At 41.5% G+C, this 20948-nt stretch overlaps 1 protein-coding gene across 6 annotated transcripts in view; it reads left to right on the forward strand.

Annotated features, from left to right (window-relative positions):
- Ttc3 (tetratricopeptide repeat domain 3) overlaps positions 1-20948 on the forward strand; it is a 131939-nt gene that overhangs the window by 55360 nt on the left and 55631 nt on the right. For all 6 annotated transcript variants that reach the window (XM_013504664.1, XM_013504667.1, XM_013504668.1 and 3 more), the window contains 7 exons: positions 6652-6706; positions 13082-13244; positions 14127-14172; positions 15194-15317; positions 16410-16473; positions 19375-19435; positions 19641-19719. In XM_013504664.1, coding sequence (XP_013360118.1) covers positions 6652-6706; positions 13082-13244; positions 14127-14172; positions 15194-15317; positions 16410-16473; positions 19375-19435; positions 19641-19719 — 592 coding nt within the window. The remainder of the gene's footprint in view (positions 1-6651; positions 6707-13081; positions 13245-14126; positions 14173-15193; positions 15318-16409; positions 16474-19374; positions 19436-19640; positions 19720-20948) is intronic.

Raw genomic sequence — 20948 nt, forward strand, 5'->3', positions numbered from 1 at the left:
CGCCAGTAGGGGACTGGATAAATAAGTTGTGGTATATTCATATGATGAAATTCTAAATGGCAATGAAAATGAATGCAATGCTGAGTAAAAAAGCAAGTTGCAGAATGATTTGTATACTGAGGCGCCATTTGTATAATGTTTACAAGCATGCAATGCAATACAGTACGCATATCCATTATTAATACTGAGTGTGTAAAATGTCTGGAATGCATGGGCTTGTTAAACACCAGGGGAGTGGCTGTCTCCGGGGAGAGGAGGAGGAAGAAGCCTTCTGAAGTGCGAGGGGTAATACATGAGTGGCTGTCAACTTTAGCAAACCTCTGGGAAAAGAGCTGAAGTAAATATGGCAAAACGTTAATTTCACACCACACAGTTGGTACCTCGTACATGGGCGTGTGTTATATCAGTGTTACTCTTTGCTCCATTGTGTGCTCTTGAAATACTGGATAAAAAGTAAAGCTGTAATCAAAAATGCACATAAGAGAGGGGGAATCCCCAATCTCTAATTGGTCACTAAGTGTCAGGGTTTTAAGGTAAGTGCAAAATGACCTTGAAAGGAAAGAAAGAAAAGATGTTAAGGCCATTGGCAGAGGTCATTGGCAGTTGGGAAGCGAGCCATTGATTGTGAAATGGCCAAGGTGGCTGTAGTGGTGATTGTAATGCTGATTGCCCAGTTTGTAAATCGGTGACCGCCTCTGAGTGTCTGTGTGAGGCCAAGAGCCACTAAAACCCTCTGGGTCTGTGGGTGCCGTGCTTGGGGAGCACAGAGACGGGGCCCCTCAGGCCACAGCATCCCCTCAGGACTGGGAATGTCTGCGTTGGATCCCAGGACACCTGGCTTGGATGAGACTCCCTTTCATTCTGGTCTTGTGGAAGCACACTTTTATACACAGTTTGATGACTCCAAGGCATTATAAGGTTGATAGTTGTAATCAGGTAACCGGCAGTTTTCAGGGGCGACTCCTGGAGAAGGAACCCGGCGGATCTATAGCAGAAGTGATGAAAACCTGTTGTGCAAATGTAGGCGTTGCCCGCTTAGTGTGTGGTCCATTCCTGTGGGACTCACATGTGGAAGATGCACATTCTTCTGGGCATGAAGTGAACAGCATAAGGGGAAATGGAATTGGGGAAGGGAAAAGCTTAGCCTTGAATATTTTAAATTTGCTTGGGAAAGTCATGGTATTTGTAAAGTTGGTATTTGCTTGACCTTTGGTATTTTATTTGTCCATAATGTAATATCTCCTCCCATCTAATCCCAACTGTGCTTTATAACAGACAGATGGACTTTAAAGGAGTGCATTGCGTTGTTTTCCAAATTTCTTTGAGACCAGAGGTGTAAAGGAACTTGACCATGTTTTTGTGAGAATTTTAGAAATCTTTTTGTCTGAGTGTGTTCTAGTGAATTGTTTCTCACTCTGCTCTTTTTTTTCTCTGTATTTAGAAACCATAAATTTTGCTTTTGAAGAAAAGATTTTCAGTCTTCTTTGGGGTGCACCCCCTTTTTAAAAAGCAGAAAAAAAATTTTTATGGTAAAAAAACTGAGCAGATAAGCATACGCTGTAGACCACTGCCCAGCTCAGACCTATTTCCTAACACTGGGCTTCAGACCTCACGCATTTCCAGGATGTCTTGTGCCTGTAAAAACTATATTAAGCCAGACAGAATCACCATCTTCGTAAGTCAGAATGTAGGCAGTTTCATTTGGTTCAGTGTAGTACATGTCTGCTAGGTGGGACCATTCTACACATGCTGTTGTAGTCATGCTGGTTTATATTTCAGTCTTGGAACTTGTTGTATATCCCTGTGTATAGAGATCTGTCTTGCTCGTTTTCATGGATATACAGTATGTACTTTATTGAATCCATCAGTTTGTATCAGTATATAGTTTACATATAGAGTCCACCAAAAAATGTATACATAGTTCAGGAAAAGAAACATTTGTAAAAATATTTTAATGCTAAATTTATTGAGACATCATGAGATTAATACAGGTTACCTTTGGCCTCTTCAATTACAAGAGGAGTTCAGAGTGGTGGCGATGAGCTTCCAGACATATATTAGTACTGTGAACTGCTGCTTGGGTAGCCTTGGTCATTGAAATTGCTACACATGTGTTTTCAACTCCTTCTCTAAGGGCCAGCAGTGTCATGGGTTTTCTGTCATATATGACATCCTCTAGGATTCCCCATGTGAGGGTAACACCATCTGTTGAAAAACATCATACTACTTTTCTTTTCCTGATGTGTGTATACATTTTCTTGGTGACTCTGTACACATAGTTTGTGTTAGTATATAGCTTATATACAGTTGGAGATTTATTTTATTAGGGTATGGATAAACAGTTTTAAAAAGTTAGATACAGCTCCCTAGTGATAAATTTCTTACTTATGTTCTATATTTAGGTACAAATACATCTGTAGGATAAGTTTCCTAATAAAACTCCTTTTCTTAGTTGGATGAAAGAGCATATAAAAATTTTTAAGTCCAGACACTAATTTTTTATTTAAAATGTATATACTTATTCAGTTTATGGTTATTAGTCACTGTATTTTTCACAGTGACCAGAATCCTGCTCTTTTAGTTTAGTGGTAAGATTAAGAAAGTTGGGGAGTATTTTTTTATTATTGTTGTTGATCTGGTCAGACCCTAAAAATAATGATTTATAATGGGGAGAAAATAACCCTAAAGTGGCTTTCAGGATTCTTAGAATTTGCATATTGTGATCTGAGAACTTCAGTAAGTAGCATCTGCTTCCCTATCTGAGGCCAGAGTCATTTGCGAGATGGATGCAGATGGCAGGCTCCTGGTGATAGATACCCTGTACAGGCATCGTGGCTCCTTCCTGATGCACCACAGTCATAGAAGGACCTGGGCAGTGAGGGCCGATGAGCTTTAACCCTAGAAGAAAAGGAATTGGTGTTCTGTTGGTGTTTGAGATCCAAGAGCGTGCAAAACAGGCTAAGCCATCTATGTCTGCCCCCTACAGATAAGTCACTGCCTGTTTGGGAAAGTTAGTGGTGGGAGAGACAAGTGTGCTCCGCATAATTACCAAAACCACATGGAAAGTGGAAGGGGGGGATAGACATTCTTTCCTCACATGTTTAGGCAAGATGATGCGGGTGGCCTACGTATAAGGAGGGAGAGAGGTCAGGGTCTACCAGGCATGTTTAACTGCAGCCTGCAGGTCACTTGCCCTCATGAACTATATGTTTTGTGCGTGGCCCATGACAATTCCCCTTCACTCAGTGTGACCTAGGCAAACCTAAAGGCTAATCAGAACCTACACGGGTTACATTAAGGACATTGGGCCTTTAGAGCATTTGAGAAGACAGCAGAGGATTTTAAGCCGATTTTGATTCTGTTTGTGATGAGAATGGAGTTGAAGAGGCTGCAGCATGGAAGTTGCTGGGAGGCAGTTGTAAGAGTCTAGGCCAGAGATGACATGACGGTGGTATGAAGCAGGCTGATGGGAATGGAAATGGACATATGGAAGACTGAAGATATTTTAGCAGTAAAGTTGACAGGCATTGCCCATGATTCGCTATTGGGATGTGAGGGAGAAGGCAGTGACTAGAACTGGTCTGAGGTTTTCTGGCTGAAGCAGCTTCATGGATTCTGGGCCCATCGCTGACACCAGGAGCACTGGAAGAAGCATAAATTCGTAGGAGAAGGAGCTTGACTTCACTGTTGTGCATACTGAAGCGCCTGTGAAACACCTGCCTTGGAGTACTGTGGTAAGCAGGGAGTCCTGTGGGCCTGGCACTCACAAGGGTAGATGTGCTTAGGGCCGCTGGCAGACATAGTTTGAAGTTGTAGATGTGACTTAGATTGCTCAGGAAAGTGGGTCCCAACCTAGACCACATACTGGAGTCGCTTGAAGAAAGACCACCCGCCAAGGAGACTTCTAGAGGCTCCTCTGGTAATAGTGATATACAAGCAAGAGCGAGGCGTGCTAGCCTGGAGAGTGTGGGCTGAGATAGAAGAGGAGCTAGGATCAAGTGTTGGAGTACACTGAGTTAACAGCTGTCTGAGAAGAGCCAGCCTGCCCGGGAGACTTAAGAGGTGACCTGGGAGGGAAGCCGCGAAGTCAGTGCGGTGTCGTGAGAGAGAAGCTGGTGCTAGTGGGGTAAGGGTTAGCACCGTGGATGTTGGTCAGGAGAGCTGTTGCTGAGAGCCTGGGGACAGAAGGCAGTTGGAGTGCGCTGGGTGGTGTGAGACATCTAGCATAGGAAAGCACTTCATGTGGTCAGGGAGGACATGTGGAGCCTGAGGCATGCCTTGGGTTAGGCTGTTTTGGGATTTAGGTACAGATTCAGCAGGTTAAATGGTGATGAGAACTTGACTCACTTCAAGAGTTCCAGAAGAAGGTGGCTCTAGAATTACATGTTCAGTGGCTCATCAAAGTCATGAGAGATCTAAGTTTTTCGAGCCAGAGTGTGACTTGGTCAGCAGGTGCCCCTCAGGGAGGCAGCCGTGGTTCAGTCCTCAACCCAGATATTACACCCTTTTCTTAAAACCTTTTCAAAGGATCCTAAAATGCATACAAAAAAGTAAGCGAAACATAAAGCATATCGGTTAGATTTTCAGAAGTCAGACAGCTGAACCCCAGTACTCACATCGTAGCCCAGGGCCAAGCAGTGCCCTTTGTTCCTCCTGCCAGTTCCTACCTATTTCCTCCCCCAGGACAACTGCTAGCCCAGCTCCCCTAGCTCAGTTTTGCCTGGTTTTTGCAATATAAATGAACTAATAAGCTCTGTGCTCTGCTGTGTTTGGCTTTCAGCGTTATTTTTAGATCCGTGTCATTGCATGCAGTTGTAGTGTTCTTCTGTTGCATGAATATACCACACTTTATCCATTCTCTTTTTGATGGCCACTTTGGCAGTGTCTAGGATCTGGCTTTTACAGAAAAGTGTAAATGTACATATCCATTTCTGTTGAGTATAATCGAGGAATGGAGTTGTTCGGGCAGGGTATGCTTGTTATGTTCAGCATTAGTGCATTCTTTTCCCATGTGGTTGTGTCCTTTCGTGAGCTTACTAGCAGCATATCAGCTGCAGCTCCACGTCATCAGCACTTGCTGCTTTGCGTCTTTTATTTGGACATCCTGGCGGATGTGTAGCAGTATAGCGCTGCGATTTAAGTTTGTATTTCTATAATTTGATTAAAGATACTTAAATTGACTTTTTCATTTGCTTATCGGCTTACTTGAATATTCTCTTGTGATGGGCCTGGTTGGTCTTTTGCTTCTTTTTCCCTCCTGAGTTGAATGTCTATTTATTTGTAGGAGCTTTTTTGTTTGCTTTGAGTTCTAGAGGTGAGGTGTTAGACATGTGTGTGCATATCTTCTCACACTCAGTGGCTGGCTTTTTCATTCTTGTTTTCTGTTCACCAAAATGTTGCTAATTTCAATATAATGCAATATTACCAATTTTTTCTTTCATGGTAAGCACTGTTTGTATTCTGTTCTTGACCCTTGCTTACACTAAGGCCACCAGAATTGGTTTTTGTATTTAGTGTGAGGTAGGGTTCCATATACCTAGGAATATTTGTGTGGCCCAGCATTGTTTATTAAGAGAGTGTATTTTTTTGTTTCTCTATCCTTTTCCATTGGTCAAGTAGTCCCTGAAGCCTTTTCGTAGGTACTGATATCTGGTGTGTTAAGTTACCTACTTTTGTTCTTACTAATTAGCTCTTTTTAAGAGTGATGAATTTATATTTGTGTGACTGTGACATGAAGAACCATTTAAACTAGGAAGTTAAAAAACAGGAGTAAACCAGTGAGTGAAGCAGAAATAGTTGAATGAATAAGATGGAATAAGTGAAGTAACAGGAAAGAGCTGAATGCCTGCGTGAGAGGTTGAAGAGTTGGGGCAGTTTGGAGTGGTGCTAGGTTCTGGCAGAAATGTGGCAGTAGAGGGGTGGGTCAGGGTGTAGGAGGAAGTCATTGGCGAGCAGGAAACCAGGAAACTGAGCAACTAAGGTGTGGATCTGCTGGTACTTGACAGTTTACAAAATACGCTTCCTAACACTGTCTAATTTAGGGTCTACTGCAAGACAAGTAGAACAGAATTGGTTTCCTCATTTTACAAGGGACCGGATGAGCCCAGAGAGATTAATGGCTTCCTGAGGACCCCAGGAAAACTGGTGGAGTTGGATTTGCACAGGCCACATCCCAGTATCCATGCTTTGTTCAGTGGGGCTTAGCAGATGCATCAGAAATCCAGGTGTTTCTGGAGATCAGAAGTCAGGTTAAAAGGCGAAACTAGTACAGACAAATGTTGAAAGACTGAAGTAATGACCAGATAAGCTGTCGATAAGGTACAGGCAGGAAATCCCTGAGAAATACTGGAAGTCCTAATTCCTGTGGTAGTGACTCGGGGTTACTTTTTCCCTTTCCCTTTTCTGTATTTTCCAAGTTTCCTGTAATGGATGTACATTACATGGATCTTTCAAAATTAAATTACTTTTTGACTGTGTCACACATATCTAGTACCTCACATCTAGAACTCAAAGCAAACAAAAAAGCTCCTACAAATAAATAGACATGATATATGTGGGAAATTCAGAATGTGCAAATAGCAATAAAATAATGCAGTACTTCTACAATGAATAAAAATGTTTAAGTATTTTACTTCTTGCTTTTCTTTTTAGAAATGCACTTGGTGATGGAAAGAGAGCCACTATTCTGAAGTGCTCCTGGCCAAAGGTAGGTTTCTTTTGTACAGTATTTTACACCAAGCAGATTAACATCACACAACTTTGTGAAGTTCAGTTTACAGGATGCGTATTTGTACATTAAAATGCTGGATGAAATTGTTCAAAGCTTAAGAATTGGAAAGGGGTCCAATCTTTGAGGTCCACTGTTAGTACAAGGACTCAGCCACAGCTGGGAGCGGGGAGGGGTGGGCTTGCAGCCTTTGTATGCAGAGAGCCTGCAGGAAGGTTTGCCAGGCTGCAGGGTCCCTTAGCAACTGAGAGGTAGTGTCTACACAGTACGTTTAATGGTCCTAAAAGGGAGAAGTGAACTTAAGATCTTAGAGGGGGAGAAAAAAGATCTTAGAGGGAACTGTAGAGTATCTGTATAACCTTGAAGCAGAAAAGGATTTTTTTTTTCTGGGTGATTGAATGTAGGGCCTCTGGCCTGTGAGCTTGAGCTCTACCCCTGGGTACTCCCCTAGCCACAAGGCTTTTTACATGAGACTCAATACACAAATCTACAGTGGGAAAAAAGTCTACCTCGATGTAATTGATAATCAAACCTAAAGCTTCTGTATGTCAGAAGACATGAATGAAACAGGAGACTAGGGGAGACCATTTGTCACAGATAACATACATAACTGGTAGGGTTTAGCTCCAGCATGTGCGGAGAACCTCTAAAATAGAGAAGCCCAGTAGAAGATGAATCAAGACACCAAATAGGCATTTCAGAGAAGAGTAATCTGAATGCCCATAGAAACAAGAAACTATGTTCTAATTCCCAGTAAGTTGAAATGAGAGGGGATTGGTACAAAGAAAAATGACCTTAGAGGAGAACAGAGGGCCTCCAGATACCCACCTGTGCGTGAGTGAATAAAACACTGTGGTGCTGTTTGTGCTGTTCACACGAGCAGAAGGCGAGAGCCCAGGGGTCCTGTGTGTGAGTGCTGCGTGTATAGAGACAGGGACCTCCAGTCCACTGCTGGGCTGTGGAGTGCTCACAGCCAGCTTGGAGAGCACCGTGAGGTGCATACCTGTGACTCACGCATGCACCCTGGAGAAGCACTCAAGTCTATGTGCATACCGCAGCAGTGACTCCATTTCACACCTATGTGGTACCGTGGAATGTTTGCATATGTACATATGGTGCAGTGTACTCGGTGGGTCACTGTAGCATTCTTTCAGTTGCATAGAAACTCAGATGCCTAAACGTCCGCAGATATAGTGCTGACGGTATTTTCACGTGACCTGTCTGGCCTGCCCCTCTGCCCAGCACCTTTCGTTCTTCCATCCTCACTCTTCTGCTCTCTGTGTCAGTACTGCATCCCTGGTGTCCCCGCTGCTCCTAGGCCTGCTGCTGTTTGTGCTTGCTCTTCCTCTCCCTCCAATGTGTTCACCTGCACTCTTTCCTTCTGTGTTTTCCTTTCCCCTCTTGCTTTGTGGGTGGTGGTGCTGGTGTGTGCGTGTGAGAGAGAGAGAGAGAAACAGACAGATAGTTCAGAGCCCATTAGACTGGCCTTGAACTCACTATATAGCCCAGGTGAACGCATCGTGAAGATTACAAGAGTGCACCACCACACCCATTGCTTTCACTTCTTTACTGAACAGCCTCATCTTGGCGAAGCCTTCCCTTGACGGCATGATTAAAGTGCCAGACCTGCCCCTCCTAGACATTTTCTATCCTTTCTCCTGGATTTTTTTTCTTAGAATTTAGCATATTATTAAACATACTCTACGTACTATTTATGTTGTGTTGGTTGTGTCTGCCAGTGGAATGGGTGCTGGACAAGGAAAGGTTTCTTGGTCTGTTGGTTCACTCTTGAGTCTGAGCTGTCTAACCAGCTACCTGGCTCATAGCAGACACTCAGGAGTAAAATTTGTCGACTTTGTGAGTGAATAATCAGATACTAGGTGGCAGTTGATATTAGCTAACATTTATTAATTTTCAAAATAGTATTAAAGAAAAAAACCAGTAGAAGTATAGAGTAGCTGTCCTAGCAGTGCTTGCTCCTGGGCTAGCGAAGGAGATTGGAGAGTCCGGGGACGCACCCATCCTGTGTGGTGTTCTTTCTTTTACTAACACCTGCGTGGTGTTCTTTTCTGAAGAAAATGTAACAAATTTCAGAGCATAATTCTGGGTGTTCTGTAAGTCCGTAAATACCTGTATTTTCCCTGATCATAAAGTCAGGCACATCTTTTGAAAAGTGGAGCTTCAGTTAAGGCACCAAAAGACATGTATTTCATACTTACTTCTGGTTTTGTTTTTGTTTTTCTGAACCAAAATGAGCAGACTTACAGCCTTTTAGGCCCTTAGAGAATTTTATCTCATTCATTACATCTCTGCTGATAGATTTCATTGGACTAATTATAGGATTTAGTTTTATTTTGTTCAAATTTTTGAAAACTGACCTTTTCCTTTCACAGTAGCACATGATTAAGAAGAGAAAGTACAAAAGGGCATAAAGTAAAAGGGGGAAGTCAGCCTGGGCCCCTTTTATAAGACAGGTTTCTTTTTCTTTCCCCCTAAAATTGTGATTCAGGTGGCCCGGGAGTATATTTAGTAGTCTAGAGATTATAACATTCCTCAGGGGGGCTATCTGCATCCAATTTTAGAACCATTTTTAAAATGCCTCATTTTATACATGAAGAAATTGAGTCCCGGAAAGATAAAGTGATTTTGCAAGGTGTCACTGCAAGTGAAAACTCAGGTGAGAACCAGCACTGGATGGTACCTGTGTTTGAGGATGCTCAGTTTGTTACTGTTTTCATCTTGGGTCATCCTTTGCTTGAAATAAAATTGCCTGGCATTTAAAAGATATTCTACACATAATTGTACAGTCAGTGCATGCTAGAATTCTGAATCCCAAAATCCTGGCTAGGATATTGGTTTTCCAGAGATACTCTTGCAAATTTTAATCTTTCATCAAGTTTTAGCAAGAGTTAAAATAAAATAAAATAAAATAAAATAAAATAAAATAAAATAAAATGGTAAAAAGAATAGGCTGGGTATGGTGCGCATACCTGTAATCCCAGCACTGGGGATGTTGAACAGGAGGATCCCCTCGAGTTCAAGGCCAGCCTGAGTTACATAGTGAGTTCAAACCTAGCCTGAACTACGAAGTGAAACTCTGTCTCCAAAAAAGGAGTAAGGGGTTTAAAATTTTCTGAATTATTCTGACAGCTTTTGGAGAACATTTACTGCTGACTTAGTTTGTCAAACACAAAATATTCACTCCTTTCCCTTAATTAGGATGTTTCATGATGTCATGATTGCAGAACTATTTTTGTAGATCCAAATGTACAGCTATTGTTAAACATTCAAAAATTCAATAACTATGTAACTAGTCTTTTTATTTTATCAGATAAGAAAGCTCCTTGAAGAATAGTTTAAACTCCAAAAGCATAGGAGACTGGGCAAGGTGTTTTCTTTACTTTTGTAAGAATTTTTTCTTTACAATTAGATGTGAACCTGAGTGTGCATAGGTAGATACTTTCGAGTCCTCCGTATGAAGCCAGCTCACTTTGGTTTCCTTATTTCTAGATAGAGAAGACTAGTACATTGGCATCTCTCTTCAGATATACTTTCAGGCTTTAGAGAAGATGAGTCATTGTATATTTTTTGTTTGTTTTTGCTTTTTTGGAGACAGGGTCTCCCTATGTAGTTTAGGGTGGGTTTGAAGTCACTTTGTAGCGTAGGTTGGCCTTGAAATCTCAGTAGTCGCCCTGCTTTAGCCTCCTGAGTGTTGGGATTATAGGCGTATGCCTTTGTGTCTTAACGAGTGAGAATTTTTATGATATAGTCAACAGATTCTTGTTTATGTTTTTGTGTGCATTGTCTATTGATACATATTTATAGGATACAAAACAGTAGCCTCACAAAAGTCCTCAAGAAACTTAATTTTGAAGGGTGTATTGGGACTTTTCCTTGTGAATGACAGAAACTTGAATTAGATTTTGTTTACATAATCAAGGGAATTTATTGGCTAATGTAACTGAAAAGTGTAGGGATTTGTTTCAGACCTGGCTGGAACTGGAGCTGCATCTTCCTTCCTATTTCTCTGGGTGCTATACTTCCCTGTTCGTAAGTTTCATGTTAGGAGTTTTCCCTCAGTTTTCTGCCGGCTTTTTCCTTAGGTCTGTTGCTGTGTCCTCCAGTTCACTGATATTTACTTCAACAGTGTCTAGTCTTTCTTTCCATCCGGTATATTTTTTATCGTAAATCCTATGTGATTTTCATCTCTACAAATTAACTTTGGGTCTTACACATTTCATGTCTTCACTCAGTATTTATGTTCAGTCTTTTCTAAAGCTTTTTGAACATGTGAAATATCATTAAAATAACTTTTAATTTCTTTGTTTATTGATTCTCTCATCTGTTCATTTGTGGGTTGTTTTCAGTTGATTGACTTCCCCCTCCTCCTTATAGGTTACATTTTCCTTCTTTGTTTATGTGGTCATTTTTAATTGGATTCTAAACATTGTGAATGTTACCTTGTTTGTTGTTGGTTATCTTTGTTTTTCTGTAAATTTTTTTTCTCTTCTTATTTTGAGACAGGCTCTCACTATGTAGTTCAGGCTCAGGTGATCTGCCTATCTCAGCCTCCCGAGTGCTGGGATTACAGGCTTGTGTCACCATGCCTGGCAGCCTGTAAATATTTATGAGCTTTGTTTTGCGACCCAGTAAAGTAAGGTAGAAGCAGTTTAAATCTTCAGAATTTTGTTTTAGCCTTTGCCTGGTGGGGCAGTAGTGGCGTTTAGTTGAAGGCTAAATTTTCCTCACTACTGAGGTAAAATTTTTGTGAGTACTCAACCTGACACTCCATGAATTAGGACATTTTCCAGTCTAGTTGCTAGGAAGAGCAGTTACACCTGGATCTGTATGAGTTCCAGCTGTTGTTTCCTGTTATTCTTTCAAGTGGTTCTGTCCCTGGCCTTAAGTATTTGCCCAGCACACATGTGCTGGTCAGAACTCAGCTGAAGAGCCCAGAGGACACTTAGGGGATATCTTTCTGAGCAGCTGTTCCCTCTTTGCCCTGTGCCTATGAACTCAAGCTGGCTTGGACCTTCTCCCTCCTGCCCCTGATCACTGGCTGAGGGAGACTGGCAGCCTCTGCCTGGCTCCTCTCTGTGCTGAGGCTTAGAAACGTCTCAGTGTTTTTCAGGTGTCAGGAAACAGGGCCTCTGCTCTCTCAGGAAAACTGGAGCTTAAGGAAATGCAATTTGAATTGAGATTTTGATCTAAGCCTAAACAGTCTGGATAAAGAGGCCCTTGAATGAATGCATAGATTCATACACAATGCACACTGAACCTGCATAAGCACAGCCCATGATCCTCTTAGTGAACGCTGATCTTTCCTGAAAGGGGCACTTAGTTTTAATTTTGTATCTTCTCCTAAATTATCATTGAATCGAGTGTATTGTAAAGTGTGAATGAGAAAAGAAGGAGACCTGGAGCAGGTGTCAGATCAGGTGCTATGGTTTGCCCTGGGTTCTAGCCTCTTTCACAGGAAATCATCTCTCTAGCAGAGACACTGTGCCTAAAACAAGAGTTTGGCTTGTGAGTAGCTAGGAGAGGGGTTAGCTGAGTTAGCTCCAGGTTTGATACTATTAGCTTTCTCCATTCAAAAGTTTGGGGTTTTTTTGTTGTTGTTGTTTTGAGATAAGTTCTTGCCATGTAGTTCAGGCTGGCCTTGAACTCACTATGTAGCCCAGGCTGGCCTCGAACTCACAGTGATCCTCCTGCCTCAGCCTCCCAAGTGCTGGGATTACAGACATGCACCACCGTGCCTGGTTCAAAAGTTTGTATTTAATATAAAGAATTTCCCAAATCTTGAGTCAGCAAGAGTTTTGGTTCTATAACAGAAAAACAAGGCAAGACAAAAACTGTTCATCTTTGGAATAGAGTAGAAGCAATGATTTTCAGGGTTTTTTTAAAGCCAGGAACTACATTTAGAGATAAAATGATAAAAACTGATCACAGGGTCAAGGGATAGCCTAACTGTGCCCCTTGTTTGTGCTCTTCAGAAGTACGGGGAATCTGCCACATGTGCTGCTTGTTCCTTCCAGCTCTGAAACCATTTTCATTTCCTAAGTGCAGGCCAGTAACTGCGAACCTATGGCACACGTGCCACAGCAGGCTCTCTGTATCATTGAAAGCTCTGAAAGGTTCGCCATCACTGCTGTAGGGTATATTGTAACTTAGAGACTATTATTGTGTATTTTGAAATATTAAGTAATTTATGTACAGTGAATAATTTTTATATTTTATTTGGCACAAAATTGTATCTTAAGTAGTTTATTTTCAAGCAAAATAGTTTTCCTTATCTGTTTTCTTTAACTTAAGCATGCTTTTGAAGAAAAAATTAAATTTATCTTTTTGGAATAGGGTCATTATCATTATTGTACTGCTCTTTCTCTGCTGGGAGAATATGACTGGGCCCTGCAAGCAAACGTAAAGGCTCAAAAACTCTGTAAAAATGACCGTGAGGGAATCAAGGATCTAATTCAGCAGCATGTAAAGTTACAAAAACAAATAGAAGACCTGCAAGGTATTTCGCCTAAGATTCTTTTGGGTACGGTTGAATTCCCTTGAGCAGTGCAGAAGGTGGGTTTCTTCAGTTAATGAGGACCACGCATCAGTCCTCAGATGGTTTGTGCTTGGTTCTGTTACCTTGGTCCCGTCACTGAAATTTTCATTTCTATCTGTGTAGAATTACCTTATGACTGTCTTCCCTTAGGTAATTATAAATGACTTGTAGTATTTATTTGAAACAGATAGCAACCAGTTTATCATTTATTGTTCTGTAGAAGAATACTCTTTCCAGAAACTTTGAATAAAAGGTTTTTGAAAGAAAATTGTTTTAATTTTTCTCATGATTAATTTCTAAAGAAAAGGCTTTTAAGGAGAGTGGCTTGACGATGGCGCACCGACTTTCGCTAATGCTGTGGTATAGTGAACGGCTGTGTTCACACAGAGAGCACAAATTGACTTCAGTCATAGAGCTTCATTCTACCCTTCTTTTTTCCTGTTCTTAGTCATTTTTGTTTCAAAAATCTCAAGTCCTTGAGATTTCTTTACTCAAGACTTTCAGAGCCTGGGTCTTTCCTGCTCTTTGCTCCCCTGAGTGTGTAGTGTCTGTGGGGCTGAGCTGAGTGTTCAGTCCCACTAGCAGTGTTACCCTGCACAACCTGGTTCTAAGGCTCTGAGCTCCTCCAGGGCAGGTAGCACCTTTTACTCAAGGGATGCATTGCTCTCATCTCGTAGTGCTCACATGCGAGGGGATGTCAGGCATGTGTAGAATTGTAAAATTAGGTTTATTTTTCTTTCTAAATTTGATATTCTTAACTGTCAGCTTGAGGGAAATTTAAGAACTTTGAAGTCTGTATTGCTGATCCACTGATTCGTGTGTGTGTATCATTGACTTTTGTAGGTCGAACACCAAATAAGAATCCGATTAAAGCTTTTTATGAAAGCAGGTGAGTTACTCTCAGGTCAGTAGCCACTACTTGGAATGCCTTTGCCCTCTAAATTTAAAAACCACTTGTTTGTCACTTGAAGAGCTAGTGGCAACTGCGGTACGGTGGAGGACAGGATTTTGTGTGTTGGAGATCAGGTGACCTGTGCCTGTCGGGTTGGCAGCAGTCTCTGATGTCTGATGCCTAGCTATGGAGAGGAGTAGCCTGAGCCTGTGGGAGAGGAGCTGTTGCTGGGCTGAAGCCTGTGCTCAGTGCTCAGTGCCTAGTGCCTAGTGCCTGTGTTAGTGAGGTCGTTGTGGCCTGGCAGTGCTGGCAGAGGAGCTGTGCCTTGCGCCTACTGCTGCCGTAGATGTTGACCCAGACTCCCAGTGTCTTTCAGAGGCTACAGGCATGCTTCGTGATGCTTTTAAGAAAACAAGTAGCAGCCAGCGTTCCTCACTGGCTTGTTTGGCAGTTAAAACAGATGAAGCTTTGTTCCCACACTCATTTAGATGTACAGGATACTAGAACTGTTACATGTAAAAGAAGACTTACTTTAATGCTAAAACCCAGAACAGTTACCTTGAACTATTCTTAATGTATTTTGAATTTGACACCAATTTAAAACACCATTTATGTAGAAAGTCTCATGGAAGAGAATCTTTTCAAAACATTGATCTCTTCTTTACAAGGTAAAAAGTGTATGATTCCTGCAAATTGGTTTTTTTTTGTTTTTCTGAGACAGTGTCTTGGTATGTAGCCCAGGCTGACCTGGAACTCACAGCGATCCTGCTGCCTCAGCCTCCTGAGTGCTGGGATCACAGGCGTGTGACACCACACCAGCCTGCAACCTGTTAATTTGCAGGATAATCTGTTAAAATACTTGCTATTAGAAATAAAACGATTGGGGCTGGGGATTTAGCTCAGCGGCAAAGCGCCTGCCTGGCAAGCGCAAGGTCGTGAGTTCGGTTCCTGGTACCGGAGAAAAACCAAAAAAAAAAAAAAAAAAGAAATAAAACGATCATTTCTTTTTCCCCCTCAGGGCCCATGTGACTAGGAATTCACCAGCCCCTGCTTTCAGTACATCACTCAGCTTTGTGGAGAAGGGAAGAGAGTGCAGAAAAGATAACCAGGAAATGGCGTACGGTGGCAGAGAATACATAAGGGTAAGCACCAGTAAAAGTGAACACCATTTCAAGTACAAGTAGTCTTGTATTTTTACAGGGTTGTTTTTGGTTGGTGGTGGTGTTGTGGTTCTTTGAGACAGGATCTTGTTATATAGTGCAGGCTGGCCTTGAACTCACAGTGATCCTCCTGCCTCAGCCTCCCAAGTACTGGGATCACAAGTATGTGCCACCATAGCCAGCGACATTTACATGTTTTGAAAATACTTGTCCTTAATATAATTTTACCACTTAGTTCGTATGCCCTCTATTTACATTTCCCAAGCAGCCTCTGGAGGATGAGTGCCAAGTTACCCCTGCCTCTCACGATGCTTTCGATGGTTTTTTCCTCCCTTTTCCTTTTGCACTCAGTTTGGCTGCCTGTCAGGGCACTCGTCCAGCACTGCTGGTTTGGTGTGGCCCGCCTCTGCCCTGGGTATTCCTGCAGCTTCTCTTGCTGTGGGCAGCACTGGCTCAGCCCTGGATTCATGGCTGTGCCTAGCACCAGTCCTGGTCAGACGTTTTCTTGGTGTCGCTGGACCTCTAGTCTTGTAATCGGCGTCCCATAGAAGTATGTCTGAGTTCCCCCCTGACCTGTGGTATGCTCAGAGCTCAGCAGCTGTCACCAAGTCCACATTTGTATTTCTCTTCCAGATTTGAGAAAAGAAAAAGAAAGTGGTGTTTTGGCATTGGGTGGGTGACAGGCATTGAAAGATACGTTATTTTTTTAATAGACTGCATAGTCCTTTTCTGTATAGTATTGACGGTCTCCAGTGGGTGGCATTCAGTTAGGGAGAGAGCACAGGAAAGATAGATTATATTCATTCAGTGCAGACACTGTTGAACCACTGCCGTGTCAGGCACCCTGCTAAGCATCAGAAATAGAATTACCATTCAAGAATTTATTTATCTTGATTTCTTCTCATTAGTTATCATTTTGTTAGCTTGCCTATGCTTAATGACCACCTTATACATTTTAAATGCCTGAGTGCATCTATCGTACTCTATTCTAAATTCTGTTCTGTTATAAAGCTGTTGAATTCTTCCTGCCAGTATAGTTTTTAAAGGTCTCACTAGTTTTATTTTCATGAGCAGGAAATCGATGAGGCTTTAAGATTCGATGATTGTGACTGCGAGACTGAATATATACAATCACCACGTGAGTATTTTTCTTACACAAATGTTGCTGAGTTAATGTAGTGTTGTCTCAAGTGTTGTGCCCTAACATTTGCACAGGCCTCACTTTTATTTGCTCTTGCTCTGCTTTTACTTTGTGATGCTGTGTTAGTGAGCTTTCTGCCAGAATAATGAAGTACTGAACCAAGCTAGTTATAGTGAGTGTGTTAGGTGCCAGTGGCCAGGAGTGTGGGTTGCACACATCTCAAGCCAGGAAGCAGAGATAGACAGACACAAGGCCAGGGTCCCACAGTCCTCTTCAAGAGTTTGCCTCCTCCAGTGACCTGAACTCCTTCTAGACCCCGCTTCCTAGAAGGTTCCATAGCACCCACTGTACTGCCAGCCTGGGCCCAAACCTTTCTTTCCACCGGTGCTTTTGGGGACCCTCAGCCAAACCATCGCAACTTCTGTGTTAAGAAAACTGAATTTGTCTGTGAAGTCAATGTTCAGTTTTTTCGTATTATGTAATTTTGGAAGTCCGAAAGGGGAGTGGAAAGGAGAAATGAAGTATACAGCTGTCTTGGTCTGCTCCTTAATTTCCTTTAGGTCATTGTTGCTCATGATTGAAAGTTCTCATTATTTTCTTCTCTCCCCACAAAGGGCCTTTGTGGACATTTTCTGTAGTTATCACTCTGCTGTGAAGTTTTAGTACCACAGTTGCTGCCTGTTTTGTGTACCATGTGAGCGTCTGTGCAATAAAGACATTTTTTATCTTTCAACTGATTTTTTACTCTATTGGGCTGGTGTTACCCCTGTTCAAGATGAATGCTTGTCTTAGTCCCTTTGGGCTGCTGTAACAGAAATACCATAAACTAGATTGCTTATAAACAACACAGGGTTTTTCTGCATTTCCGTAGGCTGGTAGTCCAGTAGCACGAACAGTCCATACACACCCGCAAGTGTGCTTTTTTGATCTCTTTTGCATCTCAAGCCATTCACATTGACAGTCAAGCTTAACCATCATACACACAAGACAGCTGGATCCCATTACATAACAACGTGGGAGGTGAGAGGTTCCACAGGAAAAAGTACCCTTCTTCCCTTTTTTTTTTTTCTTTTCCGTGTTTTGAGACAGAGTCTCTCTCTGTAGTTCAGACTGGCCTTGAACTTACCATGACCCTCCTGCCTTAGCCTCCTGAGTGTTGGGATTGCAGGCATGTGCCACCACACTCGGCCTCCTTTCGCCTATTTTGGAACCTTTTATAACATTTTGATGTGAATCTTTCTGAATCTTTTTGATGTGAATCAATCTTTCAGTGAATCAGTCTTCTGAAAAAAGGCATGAAGATTACATGCTCTTTTTTTTTCTTTCTTTTTTTTTGGGAATCAAACTCAGGACCTTGCACTTGCCAGACAGGCACTGTGGGTTTAGCTATATCCCTGGCCATATGCTCTGCTTTTTAAAACAGTTTTTCTTTTAGTATTCATTTCAGGGTTGTTGAGGTAAGATTGCTGGCTTTCCCTGGTGACATCCTAGTGCTCTCTTTTCTCGGGTTAGTTGGTTTGTTTTCTTTTCGTTGGTTCTACTTCTAGCATCCATCGCTGTCTTGTTCTCCCTGCAGTTCCCTCTTCTCTCAGCTCTGATCCCACACAGCCAGCCACTTGCTGGGCCGCTCCATGTAGTGTTAGCGGACTCATGAGAGCAGGAGGCGCGGCAGTTGTGTTGCCTGGTTAGAGGAATTCTTAGAGGATAAAACTGTTTCTTTGAAAGGCGGCTTTTTAACTTATTAATATGTCTTAGGCCATTATTAACAGACAGCACATTTAAATAAATAAATGCTGCCCCTCTCTCACTGTCTATATTCAGGTAATGAACTTGAGGTCCCAGAGTTAAGGTTAAGTCCTTTTCCCTAAGGCCACACAGCAGAAACCAAGCTAGAAGTCTGCTGCCTTTCCCAAGCCTTTGCCTTCTGAAGCCACCAAAGCCTGCTTGGGTTCTCCCCACCGACCGTGACAGTCTCTGTGCTGTCTCCCCACACCTTCCACTGCATACGCTCTGCCACTCGCCCTCCCACACCGCCTGAGCATGTCAATCCCCTACTCACAAGTTGGCAGTCCGTAGGAAAGGGGTCCGTAAACAGTCCCTGCACCTTGCCTTTGCAGCTGTTGTCACCTTCCGCCCTGTGTAGCCCTTCCGATTATACAAGTGACTCACTATTTCCAGCCATTCTAGAGACCCTAAGCGAGCTCTTAGGTTCTTACAACTCTTGGATTGGAGCATTCTGTTTGTGTTCTACCTACTCCTCAAAACTAAATACAAATACTAAATCCTCACTGGTACTTTTCCCAGCTGCTCCCTGCAAGTGATTTCTGCCTTTTGTGAGTTAGAAGAGAAATGACTAACTATGGAATTCATATGCTGGTAATGATACATTACCCTCCTTTCTTCATAATGGTGGTTGTGGTTTAATTACTGGAGTGGTTGATCCTTTCTTGGCGTAAGATGATAAACTGCCTGAGAATACGAGCTGTTGCCTGTATCTCTCTGAGTCTGCTATATGCCTCAATACTTTTACCATTAGAATTTATCCTTTCTTTTGTTTTTTGGCTTTTTTGAGACAGTCTCCCTTTGTAGTTCAGGCTGGCCTTGCACTTACTAAGCCCAGGCTGGCCTTGAACTCACAGTGATCCTCCTGCCTCAGTTTTCCAAGGCTGGGATTACAGGTGTGTGACCCCAGGCCTGGCATATAGTTTATAATAATTCTGTAACACACACAAAATAGCCATCATCACTATCTTCTTTTTTGGCTTACCTGTTTCTGGTTGTACTTAACAGCGTTCCTTCTTTGGCTTTCTTATTTCCATATGCTTGTATTTTTGTTTTACTCTCAGGTTTATAGATTATTATGCACATATTTCAGGAACAAATACTTTATATTAACAGGTCATCCTCCAAGACATAGAGGAAGACGTAAATCCCGAAACCATGGGTCGCAGAATGCCAAGTATGTTTTTTCTCTAGTTTTATAGGAATTTTAATTGAGAGTAGATTGGATTTAATTTGGGGGAAATCAGTAAGTTGGTATTTCTGTTCAGGAAATTGTGTGACTTTCCATTTACTTAATATTTTAAGTGACCTTCAGTGCATGTATTTTTTTCCTTAGGACTTTTTAAAAAATTTATTTAAAAACAAACACTTTTCTCTCTTAGTTCTAATTCAGAATTGGCAATTGATTGGAAAAAGCTGTTGGAGAGAGAGTTTTCTAAATCTTCCAGAGCTGCTCAGCAGGTAACAGAAAAAAGCTTTCCCAGTGGAAAAAGAAAATTCTTTGAACAAGATATTTTTTACATAAACTTCTAGTCATGGTTTAAGCAACCAAACTGTCATAAATTTAAATATTAACTTGATAATGGTTAGCCAAAGTTTTAAAAGATGAATGATAGGTACCCTAGAATTGTTTCCCAAAGATTTAAGAGTAATACTAACTTTAAATATTTTTTTAAAGATTTAAATGTGCAGATTCATTATATCTACTCTAAAATCATTAAAGAATAAACTTATTTTTTGAATGATTTAACATAATCAGATAAATAAAATACCTCATCTATAAATATTTAAATGTTAATCTATGATGAAAATGTATATTAACATGGAAACACAGGTACTTGTTTTAAAATATATGCCATTTAAAAATTCAGTTACTTTAGATCTCTTACAAATGATTGAACCAAATTTCTGTAATTATTTGCTTAAAAGCATTTTTAGAATATGTAGTAGTTGGATATAATTGAATTATATGTTGTTACATTGATTTTACTGACTATAAAAACATGAAGGCCTTAGAATAGAAAAGATACCCTGTGGCGATAAAAGATTATTTAAATATTTATGACAGTTGTTTTTGTACCACCATCTGTTCATTCTACACATTTTTATGGGGCCTTCCCATATGCTGAGAACAGAGAGGCTGGGTCTGTGGGGTGTGATTCAGCCTCCAGTACAGTTGATCGTTGAGGATCAGTCTTGCATTGAGGGAAATAATTGGCCAGTGAAAACATGAGGCTGTGTGGGTCTGTTGTCTAGAATGAGAAGGAGATTGATTACACTTGAATCAGTTCCTGAAAGGCTAATAATATTTGTGGGGTTAACATATCATCTTCTAAATTCATAGCTTAAATATGGCAATAGTTGTATGTTTTAAACACTGTAACAAATACAAGGGTTGAGGGAGAGGTGCTCTTTTCTGCGCCTGTTTAGGGGGAAGTTCTAACCTTTGGCTAGAAACCAGTAGGAAGCGTTTGTTACTATGTCACCAACTGCCTTCATTTTTCTAGATCTTTATTGTTAGGGTCAGTGAGGAATGTAATAGTCAGATCTGCATTTTCTGCTTCAGTGAATGGTGTACACACGCATGCATGGCAAAGAATAAGGCGATTGTAGCTCTGTGTTTAGGCTTGCTTCTCCAATCTTTATGTAACTCCGCGATTGCAGTGTAGCTAAAATCTGAACTCAAATTA

This window comes from Chinchilla lanigera, unplaced genomic scaffold, assembly GCF_000276665.1.
Source record: "Chinchilla lanigera isolate Chin_1 unplaced genomic scaffold, ChiLan1.0 scaffold00006, whole genome shotgun sequence".
Lineage (NCBI taxonomy): Eukaryota > Metazoa > Chordata > Mammalia > Rodentia > Chinchillidae > Chinchilla > Chinchilla lanigera.